The sequence below is a fragment of the Heliangelus exortis genome, chromosome 9 (assembly GCF_036169615.1).
Source record: "Heliangelus exortis chromosome 9, bHelExo1.hap1, whole genome shotgun sequence".
In the NCBI taxonomy this organism is placed as follows: Eukaryota; Metazoa; Chordata; class Aves; order Apodiformes; family Trochilidae; genus Heliangelus; species Heliangelus exortis.
The window spans coordinates 6,997,724-7,021,215 of NC_092430.1; the positions used below are offsets into that span (position 1 = coordinate 6,997,724).

The 23,492-nt window shown below is 40.6% G+C and overlaps 2 protein-coding genes across 2 annotated transcripts in view; one reads left to right on the forward strand and one right to left on the reverse strand.

The window, feature by feature from the left end:
- Positions 1–17,804, reverse strand: part of PXYLP1 (2-phosphoxylose phosphatase 1) — a 92,605-nt gene extending 74,801 nt beyond the window's left edge. The window contains exon 1 of the mRNA XM_071751838.1: positions 17,783–17,804. The gene's annotated coding sequence lies outside the window, so the exon portion shown is untranslated. The remainder of the gene's footprint in view (positions 1–17,782) is intronic.
- A 2,085-nt stretch (positions 17,805–19,889) lies between these two features.
- Positions 19,890–23,492, forward strand: part of SLC25A36 (solute carrier family 25 member 36) — a 31,101-nt gene continuing 27,498 nt past the window's right edge. Inside the window, exon 1 of the mRNA XM_071751828.1 lies at positions 19,890–20,063. Within this exon, the coding sequence (XP_071607929.1) occupies positions 20,023–20,063 (41 nt within the window). The 5' untranslated portion in view covers positions 19,890–20,022. The remainder of the gene's footprint in view (positions 20,064–23,492) is intronic.

Here is a 23,492-nt window from a genome sequence, read left to right on the forward strand (position 1 = left end):
TTTTGCATGTTTCCACATATTTGAGGAAATCCAACTCAGCTTTAAAGAAACGAAAGATTCACCTGCACAGAAGTGGATACTGTCTAGTTAAGTGTGAGATCCAGTTCTGAGACTTTCTCAATGCCTTGCATTTGCAGAGATACCAGCTTCTGTTTCCATTCTTCCATACTGCCCCCAAAGGTATGGCTTTCCTTAGCTCTGGCATCCACCCTTTCTTATCAACGTCTTTCAAAGAAAGGAACTCTTCTGCCGAAGTTACAACCTTTCTTACATATTTGCCTGAAGAAAAAAATTTTGCAGCAAAGTTGGAGATGTAAGATGGGCTTGATTACCTCTGAAGGTCACAGAACTGATTTGCTTGAGCCAAAAGTAGTGGCTATAATAAATTAATATCTGTGAGGTTCTAAGGTCTGCATCAATGAAGCAGGAAAATAAACTGCTGTAAAGTTGTCATGTGAATTGTCCAGAGATTCTCCAGCCAGGACTGGATTTATGAACACTGGAGGCCCTGTCTCTTAGGCAGTAGCTCAGGTGCAAGAAGTGAAGCATGAAATCTAATTACCCTGATCTTGCAGAGTCCATAGCATCAGTCATAAAATTCTCCTGCCTTTTTGAATATTCATCCTAACTGGATTAATTCTAATGACTTCATTTTTAATCTCCCCAGTTATTCAAATTCATATGGATAACTGTGTGTTCCATCAGGAGGCCAATTCACCATTGATAAGGGGGCATAACTTCCAAAGTTGTCTGCAGCAGCTGAGGATGTGGCTGACTAACTGTCCCCTATTAATTTTAAATAATGTTATAAAACAGATATGGCAATAGAGAAAATAATCCACTTTGTCTGTTTTTTTTGTGGTTTTGTTGTTTTGTTCCTCCAACCCCTAACACGTTAGCTTTCTCTGCCTCATGGAAAGAGGATCAACACTGGTCTTACTCTGAGATTCAAGTGTTTTGACACAAATAACCAAATTTACTCCTGAACTGAGCAAAGTCACTTAAATGAGCATCATTGCTGTCAACTGCACAGTATGCTAAATGCATACTGGCTCCTCTGACAAGGATTTGCAAGTATGAGGCCAATTTCAACAACCCAGCAGCTGAACATCACAACCTCAGCATCTGGGCACACTGGAAACTATTGCAAAGGAAGCTAAGAAGGTTCAGGGGGTGCACACACACCTTGTTTATTTCCAAGTTCAAAGTCTGGTAGTTGTTTTCATTTATACCATTTATGCAACTGTAAATATTCTGCAATGAGACTTGTTGATCAGAGCAGGTGAAAAGAGAACCTGTCCCAAAAGTAAACATATTTAATGATTTCTAGCAGAACAGAGAAGAGAACTAACACTAAAAAAAGCTCTTAAAAATCTAACTGAAATAAATAATTCCTCCCAGAGCTACTTTCTATCAAGGCTTGCTTTCTTTCCCAGTCTGACAACCAGGTAATGCCATCACAGCAGCATAATTTGTGTGCCAAGTGCCTTTGTGATATAAATAAACCCAGGTATCAGTGAGAGCAAATTATACCAGCAAGCAGAACTGCTGTTGTCAGAGCAAGTTCAGTGTGCCCTTGGGATCAGTGAAGCATGGGTCTTATTTTGTTAACACTTTGAGAACCAGCTACACCAGCCACCTATTTCTCTTTCATTTTGGTCTGCAAACAGCACCACCATACACACTGCCTACATACCTCAACATTACCAACCTGTTCCTCTCTGCCTGTTCCCCTTAGAACTGAAGGGAAATAGCACAGGTAACCGATCCTTCAATCACCAAAATGAAACAGTTTTCCTTGCAACATTAACTTCATTCCAAGAGAAAGCCAGGCAAATCCCAGGCCTAGTCAAGGCAAGTTTTCAATAAGTGGTTGCATCTGCCTCAGTTCCTACACCTCTAAACACCTGCAATAACACCTCCTTTCTAAGTTCTGGTGTTAATCCCAGTGCAGGCAAACAATTTATGTAGTTTTACTATATGGTTTTAGACATTTGAAACCTCATGCTGTGAGGCATGTTGAGTAAGAAATTGATCAATGTAAGTTCTTTGACTATGCCTGCATGATTTCCAATTGCTCTTCTACACTGTTCTGTGTTGCAGAAAGTAGGGTACCAGACTTAAGTCATGAGCAGCTGAAAGTAATTCCATTTATACACTTGCTAATAGTTATGCATCCTCTATGCCAGGATGAACAAGGTTAAGCCTACTTAATCTTACCCATCTCATTTTTTATAAAGTTTTCTTGGTCCATTTAACTGAGAGCATGGCTGAGTTGCATGGATACAGTATCCCAGAGAAGCATGAAGCTGTCCCACGAGCTTGTCCAGGATGTGGGCACATACATTTCTCTATTTCACACACTCCTACCTAATGTACACAGCCCCTTCTGGTGATGGAACCTCACAAGCTTCACTCCCATCTCCTCCTGACATGAAGCAAGCACCTACAGTAATGTCAGGAATATCCCAACTGATTTTTGCTCCATCCATGATTGTCAGTGACTAGCAACTGGTTTGTATCCCAAATGTTTGGGCCAGGAGAGAGCTGATTTTCTGTCTTGTAATTTAGCTTTCAGCTAAGTCTCCTGTAATACACACCATACTCAGCACAAATTTGAGGGATCATGAGGATCAAACCCCTTCACCTTCACCCTTTGCTCTTTCCTTTGGGCCTTCTTCACCTGTTCATTACAGCATCCTGGGAGGATTCCATCCACTCCTCTGCCTGTGGTCCCAGTCCATGCTATCCTGAGTCCCTATGTTCCTGCCTCCAGCTCTCAACTTCTGCTCATTCCAGGAATCCAGCCCAGACTTTCCCAGGGCTGCCCTTTCAAAAGGTCCTTTGGTGGACCAAAGGAGCAGAGATGAAAGTAGTATTTTTCCAGGTTATGAAGTGCACTATGTCTCAGATGTCATGAAACAGACTGTCAAATAGCTTGTCCCCATCCATATATTTAGTCATCAGCAGAAACAAGCAACAAATTTCCAAAAGATACACTGCCATGAGGTACTCAAGGTAAGATCTGCTTAGTGGTGGGGTGGCAGCAGGAGCAATAGTATAGCAGTAGTGAGTTTTTTATTACCCAACACAAAGATGGTAAATAAAAGTAAATAGAAGGTGCTCTTCCAATGCTTTTGCAGCTTTCTGCCCAATATGTGCCTTACACACCAACCTCAGGGGCGGTGGTGTTTCTGTCCCAGTGCTGAGGAGCCTTGAAATGCCATCTGGTACTTTTACACTACCCCAGCATTACTGCTAAGCACAGAACTGGATAGTTTGCACTAAATGATTCTTAAAGCATTTAAAAAACACATAATTGCATAACTGCTTTTAAAAGGGCTCTAGTTTTCAGCTTTTCCCAGCTGGACAGCAGCATGAAAGCTTAACAATAAAGCACATCCTTGTCTGCTTCTAGTCAAATAAAGCTCTGCTACAACAAATTAGTTTTAGACCCTTTCTACCACAGGCTGGGCCTGCTTCCAGATGAAGGGGGGTTCAAAGGGAGTTAAGCACAGTTCAAAGCTTGGCAGATAAGTAACTAGAAAGCAAGTTGGAAGACAAGAAAATGAAACAACTGAAGGGTGGAAAATTTATATTACAACTAAATAACAGCATCAAAAAAAAGCAACTATGTAGATGTCTTTATGCTGGCTGGTCTTTCAGCATTCAGGAGCAACTACCATGTTCAATATATGCTGCCGGGGATTCACTTGCTTTGATGGGAAGCTGCAAGGACTTTGATAACTGGCTGAAAAGAGAATGTTTCCAGTACAAGTTCTGCTTTGCCTTATCAGCATTTGTTACCACAACAATTTTCATCAGAGCTCTTGCATGTCAGATAGGAGGCTGAACATGAAGGCCAAATCCTGCTACCATATTAACAGGAGGGAAATCCTACATTATAGCTTTAATGTTATTTATGTCCTAAGCTAGGACTTCTGGATTCCCATTTTGCAGTTTTTAAAAGAATTGATTACTTGCCATAACCCCTATGTGATTTTCCTAGATAAGCTCAAAGACTTCTCTCCCACTATGAAACACAATCTAACTCATCAGAATGAAATACTGATTGCACACATAAAGGTGCAATAAAACAAGGGAGTTCAACACACCACAGGGCAATCAAATTCAGGTCCTCTATCTTCTTCTTAGCTTCATTTGTATCAGATTCAGGACACCACTTCCTTCATCTGTTATTTTTCTATACAGATGATACAACTCTTCTCTCTCTTTTTTTTTTTTTTTCCACTGCAGTGATGTTTTCAGCAAAGCTTTTGCCAACATAGATGAAATCACTGGCCTTGTTGTGCCCTGCTACCAAGGATTTTCCTCCCAAGACTGTTAGTATTAGCAAATCCAAAGTTCAAACAATTGTCTCCATAGCATTATAGTTCTCCATAAACTCCCTTTTTTCTTGAAACCAAACCCATGAACTAAAACCGAACCACTTTTTTAGCCACTCATTGCATTGAAGAGTTCTCAGTTTTCTCTGAGCTTTACTTGCTCTCAGGATTTTCAGCAGAAGGAAAACACTGTAATATATAATCTCTCATATTGGCTCCATAAAGCAAGTTCACTTTAATTTTTTAAAATCTCCCACTGCTTACCATTAAACAACAAAAACATAAAACAAAAATGCAAGAATCATTTTCTGATAAAAAATTAATCATAGAATCATAGAATTAGCTGGGTTGGAAGGGACCTCAGAGATCATGAAGTCCAACCCTTGACCCACCGGTGCGGTTCCCAGCCCATGGCACTGAGTGCCACATCCAGTCTCTTTTTAAATGTCTCTAGGGATGGAGAATCCACCACCTCACCAGGCAGTCCATTCCATTGCCTGATCACCCTCTCCGTAAAAAAATTCTTTCTGATATCCAGCCTAAATCTCCCCTGGCACAACTTAAGACTGTGTCCTCTTGTCTTGTTGAAATCACTAAAGATTGTTGAATCACTAAAAGAAAATACTTAATGCTCACAAACAAACAACCCAAGCAAAAACACAGCATCTGAGGATTTAAGCTGTCTTTCCATCTACCCATTAGACATTTTCTCTGTCACTGCTTGTCTTACACAAGTTATAACCAGAGGCCACCAAACTTAAGCCAAGCAGACCTCTTTATTTTGTCTTTTAGAAATTCCTACAGACTATAAAGGTTCAGGAGTCTCAGCAGAGGTAAAACTTGCAGAGAAAAACTGCCCTCTGGAGAAGCAATGCAGCCCAGAGTGTGGACAGAGCTCCAGGCACTAGAAAACCACTTTGCACTGCTCCTTGCTATGGGGACTCTGCAGGAACAGCTCCATCTTCTGCTATAATATGTTAATATAAATGGATGTGTCAGTCATTAAACTGCCTGTGCACTTGCTGTAGGCAGTTCCACTTGCAAGGCTCCAGCAGAAACATCATTACAATGAGACTATTTGCTCCAAACCTTGCCTCTCACTGATTTGATGCAGGAATAAGAGGCCTTCTTTCTTTGCATACAAGAGGAAAGTTTGGAGGAAGATAGAAACCAGAAGAGAAGAAACATCACTACAAAGATAGGAAGGCTTTTATTGGCTCAGCACTTATAAAAATGCAGCCTCTTTGCCTCTGCCAAGAGGCTGGAACAAGATCTGCCAATCTCTGTATAATCAGTAAGTTTTCACTCTCTAGCAGCATGAACACGCATTTTTGCTTCCAGAAGGAATGTGAGAGCATCATGTGAATAGGAATAGTGCAGAGTCCAAAGGGCTCCAGCAGACAAACAGCCACTGATATTGATGTGAGCAACATACCTAAATAAGTTGAAATCATCATGGAAAGGAAAAGAATTTTGCTTATCAAGGCAAATAAGAGAAAGAGAACTGTTGTCAGCTGTAACTGCTCCAGTTCCAGGTCACAGAAGCACTTGGCAATGAATCATTTTTTTTTAATCCAGCTGGGTTTATCTCAGAGTAAACGCCAAGGAAGGAGGACAGGCAGTGTCAGGCCTGAGCTGTCCCAGTTCTCCCACAATTTTTGTGTAACTTTAGAAGCTCCTAAAAGCTGTTGTCCTCCTCTTGTGTAAGATTTAGAAACTTCTTGTCTTTTCTGTAGAGCAACAGTGAAAGTCAGGTGGTTTGACTCCCCGTACAAGATCTAAACCTCACTATCATCTTATGGTTTTGTGTCACAGCTCCCAAAAATGAGACAAAATGGTCACTGCAGTCACTTCTGAACCATCTATGGCTTTTTATTTCCTGCAATGTGGTTTCTATATGGGCAAGAGTCTTTCAGCAATACCAGGCACAATATCTTGGCTAGCAGAACTGGTCTTTCAGTGGATGGCTCTAACCTGCACCGTGGCATGGTAAGCATTTCACATACCTTGCTAAATGCATATTTCATATAAAAATGCTAAGAATATTTTTGGGTGATAGTTTTATTCCAAAGGTTACCACTCATTTATTTCTTAAGTCCATCTTCAATGCTTGACACCATTAGCAATCCCATTCCAACCTGCTCACTGGAAGCACTGTTAGTGAGAAGCAAGCTTTACCTCTGTAGCCATTCCATGATGCCCAAACCAAACTGCTACCATAGTATTGTAAAAAAGCTGGTTTGGCCTTATTTCTTGAACATGTCCTCAGTAACTGAAGAGGAATAACTGGGAGTCCTGGTGGTGATTTAAAATCCTCTCATCAGCTCTGAATACTTCCTCTCTAATGGTGTTACTGACTTGACTAATTGTGGTGAAAGCCACCACACTTGACTGATGACAGTTCTGCTTTTGGAGACCCTGGGATGAAGCTGCTGAGCAAGCCATTTCTGGCAATGCCAACATCAATTTCGTGTAGGTCCTTCTAGCTGACCATAGATGGTTTAGCATCTTACCAGCACAAGCAGCAAGGTGGCTAAGGTTTAGCTCAATTGAAATGGCAGCCCCTTGGTAAAATAAAATCTCTAACAAAAATCACAGTGGTGTTCCCACAGGTGCTAGAGTTTCCTGACTATACACACGACTTTCCCTCCAAGTATATAAGATTAAGACAGCAAGAGCTTCTCTCTGGTCTGAGCCTTGCCCTAGTTATCTGTGATTAAAAACTCAGGTACCTCACGCTTGACATGGAGTGGCAGTGCACATATTGGAAACTGCGGGTGGCAAGGAAGTAAGCAGCCAATTGTTGGAGTGCTGTCATGCAGGAGCAGGCTGCCTCAGTTACTGGCATTTTCTGCTGTCAGTGATTGTACATTCACAAAAGGAAGAAGGAATTTCCAAAGTTAAGACCTAGTTTCTCCCATTGCCCCTATTAAGTTTGATCACTTAGTTGGCTTTCAGGGTATAGTTCTGTCAAAAAAAAAAAAAATCTGATTAAGCATTCAAAGAGTACTGTAGATGACGTAACAGCTGACTGCAAATCTCAAGTTGCTTGAGTTCAAATGCATCCTTAATAAGCACATTTAAAAGCTGCCATGACTTTTTTGGCAAATCTATTGCAATATATTTAGGTCAAAAGAGATTACTTGGTATTTTCAAGATGTTCCTTACTCCACAACCAGTAGCTCTGGTTGCTATGCCTTTTCCATTCTTCCAGGCAGGCTCCATGCAGAGACATTTGCTGCTGGTACAAGAGCTAGTCAGCCAGGAAGGCCAAGTGGGAACAAATATGACAGCTCTTCCATCTCCTGCTGTCACTGCAGGACCACAGCAGTAACAAAAAAGAAGAAAAAAGGTAGAAAATAATAATAGACATAGGTGTCCAAAAGCCAGGTGTTCAGCCTCCTATTTTCTGTTACAGGCTGGAGTAAAAGGAGTCCTATCTTCCGGGTAAGTATCTTCAGGCTCTTCCTGAAGCAGACAAAACATCATGTACCTAAGTGAAACCATAGCAAAGTGTATATCTGATAATAGACAATTTAAACAGTGCTTGACACATCCTGATTAGAAATTAAGGGACCTGATCTACCACGGGGGTAATGCAGCATTACATCTGGTCTCTTATCCTCAGAAGTACTTAACTAATCATATTACAGGATATAGTAGAAAAAACACAGCCTCGATGGCTGGTTCTCAACCCTGCAGTAGAAAGAAGAACGCCTACACCTCCAAAATCATCTAACACACATAGCAGAATCTGTTTTCCCATATTTGTTCAGTGGTTGTGTCTAGTAGGCCTGTAAAGGAAGGAAGTGCCCAGTGAAACTGGGATACAATCACCTAATTCATCTTCCTGAATTGTGCCCTCCAGTTTTCAACAGTGATTCACTAATAGGCTAAGTATGCTAATACTAACAGCTCACCTCAGTTTTCAACCTCCTATCTGGCCAGTGCATTTTATTAAAGGTAATTTACAATATAAGCTGAATCCCTCAGCCTATAGGCTCCCTGCTTTCAAGAATTACTTCTGTTGGTAGCCTTAGTATCTATCCCTTTCAGACTAGTCCCAGCCAACCTAGTATGGCCAGCTTTGTAGCAGTGCCAGTGATCTGCAGCTCTTCCATTTCAGCTCATATTGAAGACGGGCTCAGTATTTCTAATGACTAACATTTCTTCAAGGAAGCGTGTTTGATACATAAGAGAAATAAAAATTACAGATCAAATGCATATTATTTGTTCTAGGACAAACTACAGAAGATATAAACTAACTGTCCTCAAATGTTATATTAGTTTTAAAGTCACTTGGGAAATTACTAAATAGCCTAGGAATGGGAGCTTTACAATAATCATTACTGACAACATTTGGCTTTGTCAACTTGACTGTCTTCTCCCTCGTGAAATTCTCTGTGCTTCCTTTAATCCCAGCAGTGACTTCTTAGTTACAAAAGGAAGAAATAGGAGTCCAATACCTTAGACCAACTGTAAGAGGGGAGGAGGATTTATCAGGACTATCCAGAGAGCTATCTGCAGATTACCTTGGCTGCATTCACCCAGCCCTGAGCAGTTCCCATCCTGGGAACTCAGTTCTCCACAGCACTGTTCTTATTTTGTGCTGACATAAGAGGCTGTGAATAGAACTGAAACACAGACAAATCTTTTTAGTCCCATTGTCTCCCCAAAGGTGAAAGTTTAAAGAAGGAAGTAGTAACAAAGAATCTGAACACTTAATTTTTAAAACTCTCTAATTCACACTGGAGAAAGCTCTCCTTTTACACACGTTGTATGCTCTAATTGTCCTGGGTAATACCAGCACTCCCTGAACTGCCTGCTCAGAGCCCTGACCAGTGCCCAAGAGTACTGCTGACTGGAATCAGAGCACTGTTGGATAAACTTTCTTCCTTCCCCTTGAGGCTACAGCAACCAAACACTGCTCTCTGCTTCCCTGCCTCTGAAGAGCTTCTGTGCTCTGATTGATCAAGGGGAGAAGAGAAGGCTCCACAAATAAATGATTAATTCATCCTCACACTTGGCTGACCCTGAAGGCTTATCACAAGAGCAGTTCTCATCTCATTTTGCAGCAATTTTCAGTACTGCAGCAAGTGAGAGAGGAAAAGAACATGGCACCTCTTTTCTCAGCAGACTTCCCTAGGTGGTGGTGGTAGTGGCAAGGTGCCATGGGAAAGATGGCACAGCTACTCCTGGTTTGGGAAAGAGGCCACATGCCCAAGTCAGACAATATTCTTGAATTTGGACTGCTAAAGGGAATAATTCAAGAACTTGATTGTTCACTGCTTTATAGACTTCAGTGCAAGAAAAATTCTACTGCTGTCAGAAAGTTAGGAAAAAAAAACTAGTGATCACCCATACAATCCAAATGAATTTATTTACAGACCCAGACAATTCTCTATGAATAAACTTTCCTATCATTCACTGAGCATTATACCTGCCTGCAGTCTGTACACAAACCCCCTCTTGGGTATGAAAACATATGTGGCTTCATCTGTCTCACAGCTGGCTATGCCTTCCTGCATGCTTTTGCTGTACCAAAACAGTGCCAGAAATCGCTATCAACTATCAGTGTGTTGCCTTTTGGTTCATTTTTCTAAAAAGATGCCCATAAGTTTTCTGGGCTACAGCCAAATGACCACATCTGCTGTGGAGCTGGACACATCCCCATAAAGCCCTTTATGTACTTCTCTCTGTAGGCCTGCAGAACCAAACCAGCCAACACACTTTCTAGTTTTTAGGACAAACTCTCTGCCAAACCACCTGTCAGCATTCAGATTCAGCATATACTTTCCCTGCTAAACTACAGCCCCAGTGATGCCAGCTGTGGCTACTGGAAGCCTCATTGTTTGGGGTCTATAAAACAAGTCTGGTAAAAAAACTGCATCTGAGGAAGATGAAACCATATTTACCAAGTCTATTGGATTACAAGGCATGGAGGAGAAAGAGGATATTTACATCAAACAGTCTGGAAAATAAAGGTCAATGGATAAATACTGTAGTTTCAGTCCTCACAAGAAATTAGACACTTCGGAGAAAGCAATCTTAGGCTGCACCTGGGGCCCAAGGAACTGGAAGTAGCACATTGTTTGAGGTTTGCTCAGTCTTATTGAAATTGAAATACTCTTTGCACACACGTGCATCACAACCAACCTTCATTCTGAATGCTAAGTCATGCTGATATAACTACAACAAACACTGAGAAGTGAAGGCAGTTGAAAAAAGCCACAGCTTTCTGTAAAGCAGATTTGAACATTGATGTTTTCACTCAAAATCTGCACTGTTTTCTATAAAACAAATTTAAACACTGAAGTTTTCACTGGCCATGTCTGATATATTGCATATAAACATAGCCAATGATTTGGCAGCTTGCTCTAAAGCTGAATTCATTCTCTGGTTTAAGAAAGGAGAAAGCTACTGCACTGAAGAAGCCTGGTGTTTACCTTGCTCTTAATTGATGTCTCCATTATCTGACCTCTCAAAAAGGCTACAAAAGCAAACATCACAGTACATATTTCTGACTTGCCTAATCTCTCTCTGGCCAGGCTGATTTATTGATTTCAGCTGAAGATTAGTCAACACTGAGCTGTAACTGATTACATTCAGTGTGAATTAGGTTCTGTGTCAAGTCTGAGGAACTGGAAGTGCCACATTGTTTGAGGATTACTAAGTTTTATTCAAACTGAACTATCCCCTTCATTCATGTGCATCAACTCCATTTCAGTATGAGAATTCACTTGGTACAGCCAAAATCTGTGGTGCCTAGTGCTTGGCAAAAGAGAACTAAATTCAGTTCAGTCAAGCCTCTATTGAGATAGCAATCCAAATTCTAACTGACCTTCTTGGAACTGTAGTCAAAATAGTGGAGTCAAAACTTATCTGACCTGATTAAACAGAAGCCTGCCTTCTGATTACTCAATGATTTTTTTATAGACTGATGCCTAACTGCATATTTTTGACATTCAAGTACATGATATTTTGTTGTTTAAGCATATATGACAACATACTGCTTAAGCAATAATTTTCTTCCTTCTAAGCAGTGACAAAAAAAGAGGGAAAAAAATGAGATATTTCTAAGATACTCTTCTATTTCTTTTCAGAACAAGGCTGTAATTGAAAATTGACTTCCACAGCAACCCATTCTGGTATCTCAAGCAAAACTAAACATGCTTCTGAAATGAAATCAGCAGCTGGCAGTGCTAGAAAATTCTTCATCTAAAAGGCTTCAGGATGCATCATCTGATTATAAAAATAGAGTTCCTCTTTTTAGAAAAATCTCACTAGAACTACAAGCAAGAGAATGCAGAAACCACAGAACAGTTTCCAGTATGTTAATACTTGCCATCCTCTACCAACAAGACTATCATCTTCATTCACTGCCAAACCAGCAGTTTTCATCCTTTATTTTGTATAGTTTCTCATTATGTTTATAAGAGAAGGTTGCACATGCATAACAGTTTGTTCACTGTTCAGTGAAATTCTTAAAAGAAAAGTATCAACATATCCCCATATTTTCAGTCTTTCCCAGTATGTGACTAAGCCAAAGGAAAAAAAAAAAGTGTCTTGAACTCTCTCTAAGATGGAATTCTTAAAGGCAGCTCAGAGAATCCGGAAACAAAACTCCCATCTGTTCACACTAAACATAAGTTTGGTGAAATTGAAAGCCTGAGTTCTAACATTCTATCATTTAACATATGCTCAGAGCTCAGGATTCCCACCTTCCACTACCACCCCACCCCAAAGAATTTAAATATATTGTTGCAATTGGTTTTGGAAACTCTCTTGCATAATATGGAACGTTTCCTGTAAATGCCACATAACTTCTCTTGTAATGCTCACTGGGATATTTTTACCTGCTTTTCACATAGATATTTCAAAGGTGGTTTGGACATACTCTGTGAGTTACATCAGTGGTTCTTTTATGGGGTCTCAGACAGATGATTGTAGGAGACATGGATTATAACACCGAAGTTTCATTTCATTGCTTGGAGTTTTTTTCTGTTTTGTTTTGGTTTTGTTTTTTTTTTAATGACAGGCAACCAGTGTTCTTACTGTGATAAATCCTTGCAACCTGCCAAGCTCTGAGAATAATTTATTCTAAATTAAGAGTATGTTTAAATTAAGGGAGCAACAGATATCAGTCTTAGATCCACTTCTCTTCTGCAAATAACTGCTGCAGAACAGACAGTAACTTTTCCTCTAAACACTATGAATTCAGTTTTGTAAGAAATTACTCAAGTACTGTCATTCAGTACTTGTTTCTTAAAAAAATAGTAATTCAAAAAAATTACTAGAATATAATGCCATTCAGGAGAGATCTTTACACATTGCTAAAAGGCAAGCTGCCATGTTATCACATCACCATGTGAAAATGTGGCCAAATATCTCAGAACATCGACTTTGTGCTCTAGTCCAGATAAAACAGAGCAGCAGACAAGGAAACAAATCAGGCTGCTACTGATGTATCCACAGAACTTGAAGGACAACAGGAAACAAAGTCAGTACTGTAATACACAGCTGGATTTAGGAACATATGAATTCTGTTTAGAGATACTTGAAGTACATGTGTGTTGCGTAATCACAGACTTGAGTCTGTGAACACATAATAGACTGCTGCTTTGATCAGATGACAACATAAAATTAACATAAGATTAAAATATGACACTGTGGGAAAGAATGAAGTGTATATTCTAAGCATGAAGTTGCTGTCTTTTGAGAGATGGAAATGGAAAATATTCTTTCTAAAAAGAGCAAGATGGAAAATTTCACAGTATGATTAAAAACAGGGGGTTTGAAACCTAGGTCCCAAATCATGCTGGGTTATACAGAATTCCTGCTTTATCATAGAACTAAATTAATCAAAATTCTCATCATTTTATGTTATAGATAAAAAATAGTCCTTCCCACCTAACTCCAACTCCAGTCAAGATGTGAAAGATTAATTTGTCAGAACTCTCTCCATCAGATCTCAGTGGTATCACATGACAAAGCCCACTACAGTTTCCATGAGGCTGATAAGACAAAACTCTACCAAGCTGCACTTTCACCAGGGTTGAGGGAATTACAGCAATATAATTACAGCACAGTACAAAATACAATTACTTAAGGTTCATTGTATCTAAACTTACAAAACATGCACAAAAGATTTTCCAGGTTATTTTCAAAGAACATGGGGAAGATAGCATTTAATTGGGTTGTGGTTAATTATAAAGAACAAGTTAAAAAAAAAAAAGTGAGTTTATGCTCCACAGGAAAGGAAAAACCAGCTCTGAGGAAGAGTTACTGGGGCTTTATAGTGGGGCTATCTCAGGACATGATGTTTCCCTAAAACTTACACAAGCATATGTCTGCTGTAGAAACTTCAGAACAAGTGAAGATTTTGTCTTTTTGAATTGATGCCATTAATTGCTCATCAATCTTTTTAAAATGTTCTCTAAAGTATTCCAGTATTCGAGTAAATCAGTATTCCATGAAGTCTCAATAAGATAGATTAATTTGTAAGTTTTGGTTTTTACACTATTGAAAATCTTTTGAACTGGGATTGCTTACACTGTAAGTAGGTTCTGTCCATTTCCCATGTCTTTTAAGTGCCTTTCCCAGGCAAAGAAATCACTCCCACAGGGAGTTTGGGTGCAGAAAATCAACTAAAATCTGATATCACCCTTTGAAAAAAACCCAAACAAATATTGTTCCTTATATACACACCTTATTTCTGGAAGTAAATTAAGAGACAGTCAGAAGAATCTGGCACATAACAAGCCATTTCCATATCCAACAGAAAACAATACAGACTTCAGATATTGAAAATGGAATTTGAAGCAATATTTGCCTTAAGATAAACCTGTTAACAATGCTCAGCTCCCTTCAGTTGTAGCAGCAGCTAATATAACAGTTCTCATTGTAGTTGTGGTTGCTACTACTTCAAAACTGAGGCTCTAGGCTTTGTGTCAAATGCACAATATCCAGGTTACAACCCAGGAAACAAAAACTCTACTGAACAGCTATGAACCAAAGCTTCAAATGCATTATTCTTTGAAAAAAGCAAATCATCCCTGCAATACTCCCTTGGTTTATTAGCAGCAATGAAGCTTTGCTCCCTAAAGTCCAGCTGGCTTGCCAATTCCTTTGTCCAGGCTTAGACAAGCTGGTGAAGTAACATCTCATCCAGATGGAAATTAATTATTAAGCCACATTTATCAAGTGAAACCAGCAAGGTGGCTGACTCCCTAGGCAACTGCTAGTGGCCTGAAAACACTTCTGTAGCCTTCATGCACATCTAAGATGGTTGGATTTGCTAAGTTGTCCAAATCAGGCTACTTACATTAAGGCCTAAAGGCCAACACACCATGGAGACCTATATGTGCTGCTGTGGTCCCTCCTCTCCACTTCTACCCAGCTTCTTCCAATAAACAAACCAGTGAGGTTTGCTCACTAACCACACTACTACTAAGCTCCCTGGTTTTGCTTACTCTATTTGTACAAAACCTATGTATGCAGTCACACATTCACCTTTTCTAGATGAGTTGCTCTTTCTTCTGCCTTTTGATCAAAAACTGCAAAGGTTCTGCTTTATTCTATTTAGGCATGAGCAAACTTCTTGAATCTTTGCAAATTTTCACATCAGGAAAATAATTTCCAGTCCAAGGGACATTGTTTAGACACCACTCTCAAAGTCAGCGAAGGAGAAGGGTCTGTGCCTTAGGGATGGGCTGAAGCAGAACTGCATGATGGAGTCAAAGCATTCAAAAGAGGGATGCCTGTCTTCTCAGTTTGATACAATCTGAGCACAGGGTGTACATAATATACTTTAAATCTTCCATTCCAGACTCCACTTGCTGTAAGAAAACACATCTTGGACACTCACTTCTTTTTGCCCACCTGAATTTATCCATGACCACTGGTAACTCTGCTAATATTGACCTTTGGCTTATGGAGTATTTTGCTTGTCTGGTCCCTGCAGTTTATTCCCTTGATATGTCTATAGTCTTGTAGTAGTAGTTCTATCTTGTCCTAGCCTTCATTTACCCAGTCTAAACAAACCAAATCTTTTCAGTGTTCTGTGATATGATAAGCTATCCTGTTCCCAGATAACCTGAATGGCTCTTCTGTACACTTAATTCAGCTTGAATACACCTGGCTTGAAAACTGACAGCATAAGCCATGCAAAGTGCTCTCCACAGCTCTCATAAAGCCCAAGTATAATAAAATAAGTTAATTTTCTCTTGGATAAGTATCTGGAAGTTTTCAATTCTAAAATCCAATTTTCAACACATAGGGTTTATACTTTACCTAACAAGCACCTCCAGGTACCAATACAACCTATCCTGTCTTCAGTCTTGGTTTAAGAATCATCCTGCCTTCTGTTCTTTCTTTCTCAATCTTACATATACTTGTCTAAGGCTGCTCCATTCTCAAAAAAATAAAAAAGATGTACACAAATATAGAGGAAGTTCTCTCTCTGATGGCTTTCTTGGTCAAAGGATTCCCTCTAAATACATGAATGATCTATCCAGCAGTTTCAGTTAAAAATCTGACTTCTCATTTGTGTTTCATTATTTGTGAAATGAAGCTAAAAACATTCACATACTGGTTGGCAGGAAATCATTCATAAAAATCACAGCTTTTTAATTTTAAATTCCTCAGAGGTAAGTGGTCAGAATTTGATAGCATGGACTAAACATCAGTTCTCTTTTATCTTTTTTGAAGAGCTGTACAAACACCTTCATTTTATTCACTTTCAAAATCAATACACTTTATGAGCTAAAAATATTCCTTGTATTGTCTTCTTAAAAATCCAGACATGCAACTTAAAATATGCCCAAATCCTGGCAATAAAAGCCCTAATTCTGTAATTTATGCTGATGGTATTTATCACTCACAGCTGAATTGCCTAAGTCAGAAAATTAGTTCTTTATAGGACAATCTTAATATTTTGATTTATATATCTGAAGTTCTTTTTTATTCATTAAAAGGCTCTCTGAATATATTAGCATAGAGAAAAGAAACACTATGTGAAAGCACAAACATCATCCATCTCCCCCCACTTGATTTTGAAGAGTTTATGGAAACAAGTGAGGTAAATATCAGGAAGATGGCATATAAAGGAAGAAAAAAAAAAAACCAAAACAAAACAAACAACTCTTTCTTGATCTGATATACCACATAATAGAGAACTATCCATTTTTTTTTTCCCCAGAGGCATAGTTTACATCTAAATTTAACCCTTCTGCCAGCTCATCATTAGCAGTAATGAATCAGTTCCATTTCTCAATGTCATTAGTGAACACCAAGTTAAGCCTGTTTGCCAGATTTACAGGAAAATTAACACTGGCTCTTTAATGAGCTGTACTATATCCCCTCACAAATGTTGAATCAAATGACTTTAAAAAATATACTTCATGGAACACAGAAAAGATTATGAAAACAGGAAGCCTTAGTCACCCACTATTCCTTTTCCAAAGCACAGAAGCTGTTAATTAAAGTATTCTTTCTGAATTCCTTGTGAGAGCAGTTCCCTGTTTTTCCCCCTGGAATAACATCCCCCTCATGATTGCTACCAAGTCCTAGGGCTTTCCCTGACTTAGTGTACTTGTAAGAAAGCCTCATCTGAGCTGCAGCTGACTCTACAGTAACCCTACAGCTACCACCTACTGTTCCTGTTCCTACCAGCTTCCTCATGTGGCTCTTAGGTAACTTTCACTGTTTCACTACACAGAACCATCTACAGTCCAAGCCAGGTTACTTGCTAAGCTGTCTCCATACCTCCCTCTTTATTTTGATCTAAGACTTTTGCACTTCAAGGCTCCAATTTCACACTTAATTTAGGGTGGACCCTTCCTTCACAAAAGAACTACTCCAATTTTAAGTTGTGATACAAAGCTGATCCAACCTTTGCAGAAGCTGATGAATGAAATTATGAACCTCAATGAAAACCTCTTAACACAATTCCCATTCTCTCCTTATAATTAGCCAAGTTTGTAATACTTATCTTTTCTTCACAATTCTTCAGCTGATTCCTATGCACTTAACACTAAAGCAGGAATGCAGCTGTTAAGCATGGAGGTGATTAACATAGAGACCCCATCAACTCAAGGGACCACCTGGAACTAACTGGATAGAAAACCCCATTCCTAGCTTGCACAGAGACTGTGCAAGAAAATTCTTTTATTTTCACCAACAAAGCAATGAAAATAGATTTGAATGTAGTTGTGTTTTTTTTTAACTATTATTTCTAAAGAATCAAGATGTAAAAATGACAGAAGACTCAGTAGAAGACTCACACACGTTTTCCAGTAAAATTATGGGAAAAACCCAGACTCTTACAAAGACTCAGATGAATAAGAACTTGCAAACTGGGACTTAATGCAATTTGGAAGCTTTTATTTATATTCTGAACTCTGAAGTGTGATCTCAGGCAACATCTCTGCACTTACCTCTTCCTGATGTATGAAGGTAGAAACAGTGCAAGAACCCACATCCATCAAATATTGCCAGTGATGCAGTCCAGGCTAGCAAGGAGAATAGAAGAAAATTTAAAGACATGTCTCAAAAAATTCTGCAAAATCTTGTTGAATTAGAGTACTTCAGTGTCCTAATGAAAACTGAAAATATTTTGTCTCAGTTCTTTTGAATGTGTCAATGGAATAGCTAAATTGCCTATAGAAACTATATTTTTTTTATTGCAAAGCATCTAATTATGTAAACACAATATTTCAATACATCTCCTTAACATACAATTAGAATTCATAAAAATAATCAAACTACAATTTTTTGTGTGTCACAGTGCAAGCCATAAAAGCCAGATGAAGTTCATTGCTCCCACATTAGGCATTCACCTATGCAGAGACAGAATAAAGCAGTCTTTTTCTGATATTTAATCTTCTTTTGAGTTTGCTGGGACATCTGCACACTGGAAGGCATCATCTAGCCTGCAGAAAACCCATATTCTGATCCCTCTTAAGATAAGTGGAAAAAAATAGACTCATGGCCTCAAAGAAAGCACTTGGCATGCCACCATTTTTAATGGAGTACTTAATAAAATCACTGCTAGAGCTTTCTACTACTGCCATATTAGTTTTTATATTAATTAAACTGACTATATTTACTTTTTCCTACATGACCTTGTGCCACAGTGGATACAATCCTTTATCACTTCTTGAATATCAGCATTTCTTACATAGGTATACAACAGATTTCTGAAACTCTTGTCTTTCTACTTTTGATCAATTCTCATTTGTTCAGTAGTTTCAGCTACGTACTACATGGAGTAGTAATGCAAAATCATTGCTCTGCTTTTACTTGTTTCAGTTCATTGTGACTAATTCTACCCTCAGCATCTCCACACCTCCTGTTTCCCCAAGCCTTCTCTGAGCCAGCTTCCTCCTCAACTCCCACCACTCTTGCAAAATATCAGATTATATTTCTGGTTTGTGCTCTCCACATGACCTCACCTTCACGGAGGATTTTTTTGCTTTAAGAAAAGTCAACTTTGTAATGCAAGGTTATTATATTAATAAAGATTAAAAACTGCCGAAATATTAAGAACTACCTGCTTATATTTTGGAAAATTTCTATCTTCATTATAGAGACATTCAAGAAGATTATAGCTAATCATTAGTTTGCTTTTGGGTGCTTAGGTTATCAGATTGTTGACTGGGACAACAATTTTATATATAACATTAAGAACTTCACTGTGAAACACTATTTACTTTTTCTTACCCATGTATAAAGGAAGAAAAAAAAAAAGAAAAAGAAAAGAAAAAGAAAAAGGAAAGAAGATAGAAAAAGGAAAAAAAGGAGAAAAAAGAAAAGGGAAAAAAAAGAAAAAGGAAAAAGGAAAAAAAAAAAAAGAAAAGGGAAAAAAAAGAAAAAGGAAAAAGAAAAAGGAGAAAAAAAAGAAAAAGGAAAAAAAAAAAGAAAGAAAAAGGAAAAAAAAAGTAATCCCATGAGGCATGGTACTCACTTCAAAAAGACTCCCAAGGAGTCATGTGTGGGTCATGTGTCTATGAGGAGACACATTGCTTCAGGATGGATATGACCTCTAATGTAAAGCCAAAAGAAAACAAAGTAAGGCCACAACAAGCCTTGCTAACACTACTGCTTTGGGATGCTGAGAATATTCTTTTCCAGGTCTCTTTCCCCACCGCTTCTCCAGCTGCAGGACACAAAGCCTTCCCTCAGGCTCAACCCGCAACTCAGGAGCGAAGCCAGCAGCACTCCCAGGCTGTGGGCCACGCAAGTAACGAATAAAACCCCACAGAAAAAAAGACCAGAAGGCAAAGAAGGCCTCAAAGGTGACGCTTCCCTCAGGACCCCGGAGCAGAGCCTAAGGCAGAGCAGGAGAGGAGCACCCCAAGTCCGCGACTCCCCCCATAGCGGGGAAGGAACAGGCGCAGCTCCCAGGCTAAGAACCTGGGCGCCAGGGTGACGTCACACGCCGTCAGCCAATCGCGGCCTCTGTTTACTCCGGGAGGGCCTCGTTGCATATTCATGAGGAAGTCCCCGCCCCTCCCCGCGCGCCGCTCGCCCCCGCCCAGCCGGCGCAGGAAGGCGCGCGACCGCCCTGCGTATTTATGCGGAGCGGCGCGCGGCGCGCAGCGGCCGGGCCCAGCGCGCGACAGCGGCGCCCGGCACCGCTCCCAAGCTCCGTCCCGCCCGGGCTCAGGCGGCGAGGATGAGCCAGAGGGACACCCTGGTGCACCTCTTCGCCGGCGGGTAGGTGAAGCCTCCTCCCCTATCTCTGGTGTTAGAGCAGGCGCGGTACCGGCCCCGGACTTTCCGCTCGTGCTGTCAGGAGCTGCCCGACCCCCTTTCTCCCTTCTCCGTCACCCCCGGTCCGTGGGGCGCATGGTGGGTGCCGCCCTGCCGCTCCCCCCGCCCTCATGGCCGTAACCCCGGAAATGGCTCCCGAGGGGCTTTCTCGTTCCTCTTTTCCAGGGCTGCGGGGGTCCTGCCTCCCGTGCCCAGTTCTTCCATCACCGCTTGGCTCGCTGGTGCAGGAGCCAGGGGCTGGGCCCTGGCCTCGAGTGGCTGCCGGGCGGCGTCCCGAGGGCCTCAGTGCGGCGTGGGGTGGACGTGGTGGGGGCAGCACAGGATCCCCGGGAGCGCTGCGAGAGGCTCCTGCTCCTCCTCTGTGCCTGAGGGGGCGTCGGGAGAAGAGACAGAGGGGCCCTCCCCTGAGGAGCTCCGGGTGCGCCGCTTTCCCTCTGGTGCCCTACGGCTATTCCGGGCCTGCCCCGGGGCGGCTGCGCGCCTCGGGCCCATTCCTGTGCGCAGCTCCCGCTCCCCGGGCAGGCCCCGCGGGCCCGCTCCTGCCAGGCCCGCTCCCGGGGCTTGGCTCTTGTCACAGACATCATGCGGGTGGTACGTGGGCCCGAAGGGGAGCGGGGGTGAAGGTTGCCCTTTAAAATACCCCGTTCCTTCTGGTTGCCATTCCAGGAGTTTGCCCCTTATCTGCTGTTTCCGTGTAGAAACGCTCTGAGCCCTCTGTGCATGAGCTCCCCCCTTGCCTCAGAGGGGCTGCCCAGCGTGCCTGTCCCCTCTGCAGCTTAGGAGTGAGGAGCTGCCAATGTGAGTGTCAAAAGGCCCCTGGCTGACTTGAATGCTTTTCAACGCTCTGGTGTGTACTGTTTGTAGGTTGTGTGGCCTGACCTGGTCATGCAGCTTCCCACTCAAGAAAAGGGAAGTCGGAGGAAACAATGTAGCTAGAAGTAAAGGTGTGGCCTTGAAGCCTTGGTTAGGTTTGAGGTAACTTGTATCTTTGCAGTTGCTACTGCGTCTTAGTTTTTAAAACTTTGTAATGCTTGAGATGTATGTGGCTTCACAGCCTGTGGTTCCTCCAGGTATAGAGAGGAAAGAGGGCACCGAGCTTAGAAAAAAAAGCTGGAGCTCTTGTTTGGCTTACTTAAAGAAGTGTATTTGTATAGTGAGCATGGCTGTACAGATGCAGGAGAGTCATTGAGAACATACTTTGCATCTATTGAGAGATTGAAGCTTGGATTTCCATTTGGCAAAATGACCTGTCTCTGGGCAGAGGTGGAAGAATAATGTAGTGTTTACTCTGAGCAGGTTTGGTAAGTTGGGTACACATGAACACTCCTCTTCTGCCACACTTAGCAGCTTCCCAGTGTTATGCATCTGATTTACTGCTTTTATGGGTGCTTTTTCACCCCCCTAATTTCTGGTACTGTTTAAAAGGAGGGGACTTCTGCAACAGGAGATGGGAGATGTAGTAGTGAGTACTTCTTCGGACTTCACATCCTTTTAAACATTCGGTAAAGCAGTAGAAGCAATGCTGCCTTAGCACTGCACAGGAGGTTACTGTAATTGTGCATCAGGAGCTGAAACTTAATAGCGTGTGAAGACTGCTCAGTTAAACTTACTTATTTCTATTTTTTTGCCCAGAAGTCTACAGTTAGCTGCTAGCTACTTTGGTCAAGGGTTATATAATGCCATTTCCTCACGTGCCACCCACATGCTTCATGTAACCATAGTTCAGCAGTTAGCAGTGTGTATTTGGTCACATTACCAGTGGAAAAGTTATTCAGGGTCATCTCATGACTTCTTTGTGAGGATAGTGGGCTACCCGAGTGATCTTTAGTCTTCAGCGAAACTTCTAAAGGAAGAAAGCTTTGTTTTCCTTTAGGTTTTACTTGACACTATGGAAATAACACAACTATCTCAGTCTGCTTACCTTTTCTTTGTAATGTCCAAGTTCAGGCTTCAGTTCCTGCTGCCTGTAATGGTACTGTGACTAATGACATTGCTGGTTTAATAATGTAGGTGGGGCCATCCTGGGATTTTTCTCTGGCTGCCTACTTTTTTTATGACCAATTCAGCAACAGCTGTCAAACTGCAGTACTTCTGGGCCATTACAAGTTCATGCTGGGAGGTAGTTTCATTTTCTCATGTTTATTTTCCCCTCATTTGTCTTTTACTGTCTCTGCATTCTTATTCCTTTTCAACATATTTGATAGACTCTGCTAGCAGTGCTGGCCTTTAGGGAGTGGTGAGGGAATTACTCAGCACTTAGCAGTTGCTTTTTTTCCCTAAAGTAATTTTTACTCAAATAGCTTTATTTTTAAGAACCCCATCTTTGTTTCATAGCTCCCTGTTAATTGTAAGCACAGTAAGTGTTTTTTGATAGAAAACCTAACTCAAGTATAAAAAGCCACTCACTTTGGAGAAGCTTCCATGTAGTTTCTAGAACTGTCATTGAAGTGGTTTATTTTTTCTAGAAAATTAAGCTCATATAAATTATTTTGCTAGGCAAGTTCATGCATTAGACAATACATCAACAAAGAACAACTTCTTTTACATGCAGTCCCCTCCCCTCAAATTTTAGTTGTTGCACTGATCAGAACTTTGTCATTTCAGGAGTCAAACTGTAGATTTTTTTTTTTGCTTCTCTTCCATTTTTTCCATCTATTCAAATAGCAACTGTTTTCAGTGTAGAAAACGTGATGGTAATATTGAACATTTTAATTCAAATATGTAAGTTTCATAGTTACCAACTTTTCTAGTTTGTAGACTAAAACAAAAAAAGTAGTAAAAGACTTTAATATTTTACTTCACACAGAAGATTAATATGTTTTGGAAGTACCTCCTTGCAATTCTAATTGGTACTTTGAATCAAAATTCAAGTGTTGGCTGCAGAAATAATTTCCAGATTTATTCTTCATTTTCAGAAAGCTTATGACTAATTCTGAATCATACAAACTGCCATCAGGGCATGGGATTTGCTTCCTCAGCAAAAGGAAGGGACCCTTTTGAGTTAGGTGGTTAGGAGAGTTCTCAGAGTTGCTTCTTAAATCTTTACTCTTGGTGTTTCTTGCTATAAGGTGGGTATTTTCTCATCTAATAGTGTAGGAAAGAGTCTGGTTATCTGTCCTGGTTATAGAATGATTTCAAATTGATCTGTAATTTAAATCACACTATCTGACAGAGGTCCTTAGTGGCTGCAATAGCTGAGACTCAGAAAATAAAGTTAAGATAAATGTTTGAATTCTTCAGAAAGATCAGACATTGTTGAAAAGCAGGAGGTGAAAGATCCCTTGGGGTTTTGATTTAAGGTATTAGTTAATAATGTAGCAGATACTGCGATGATGAGGGCTTTTGTACACTGTTTCAGAAAAGGAAAAATTT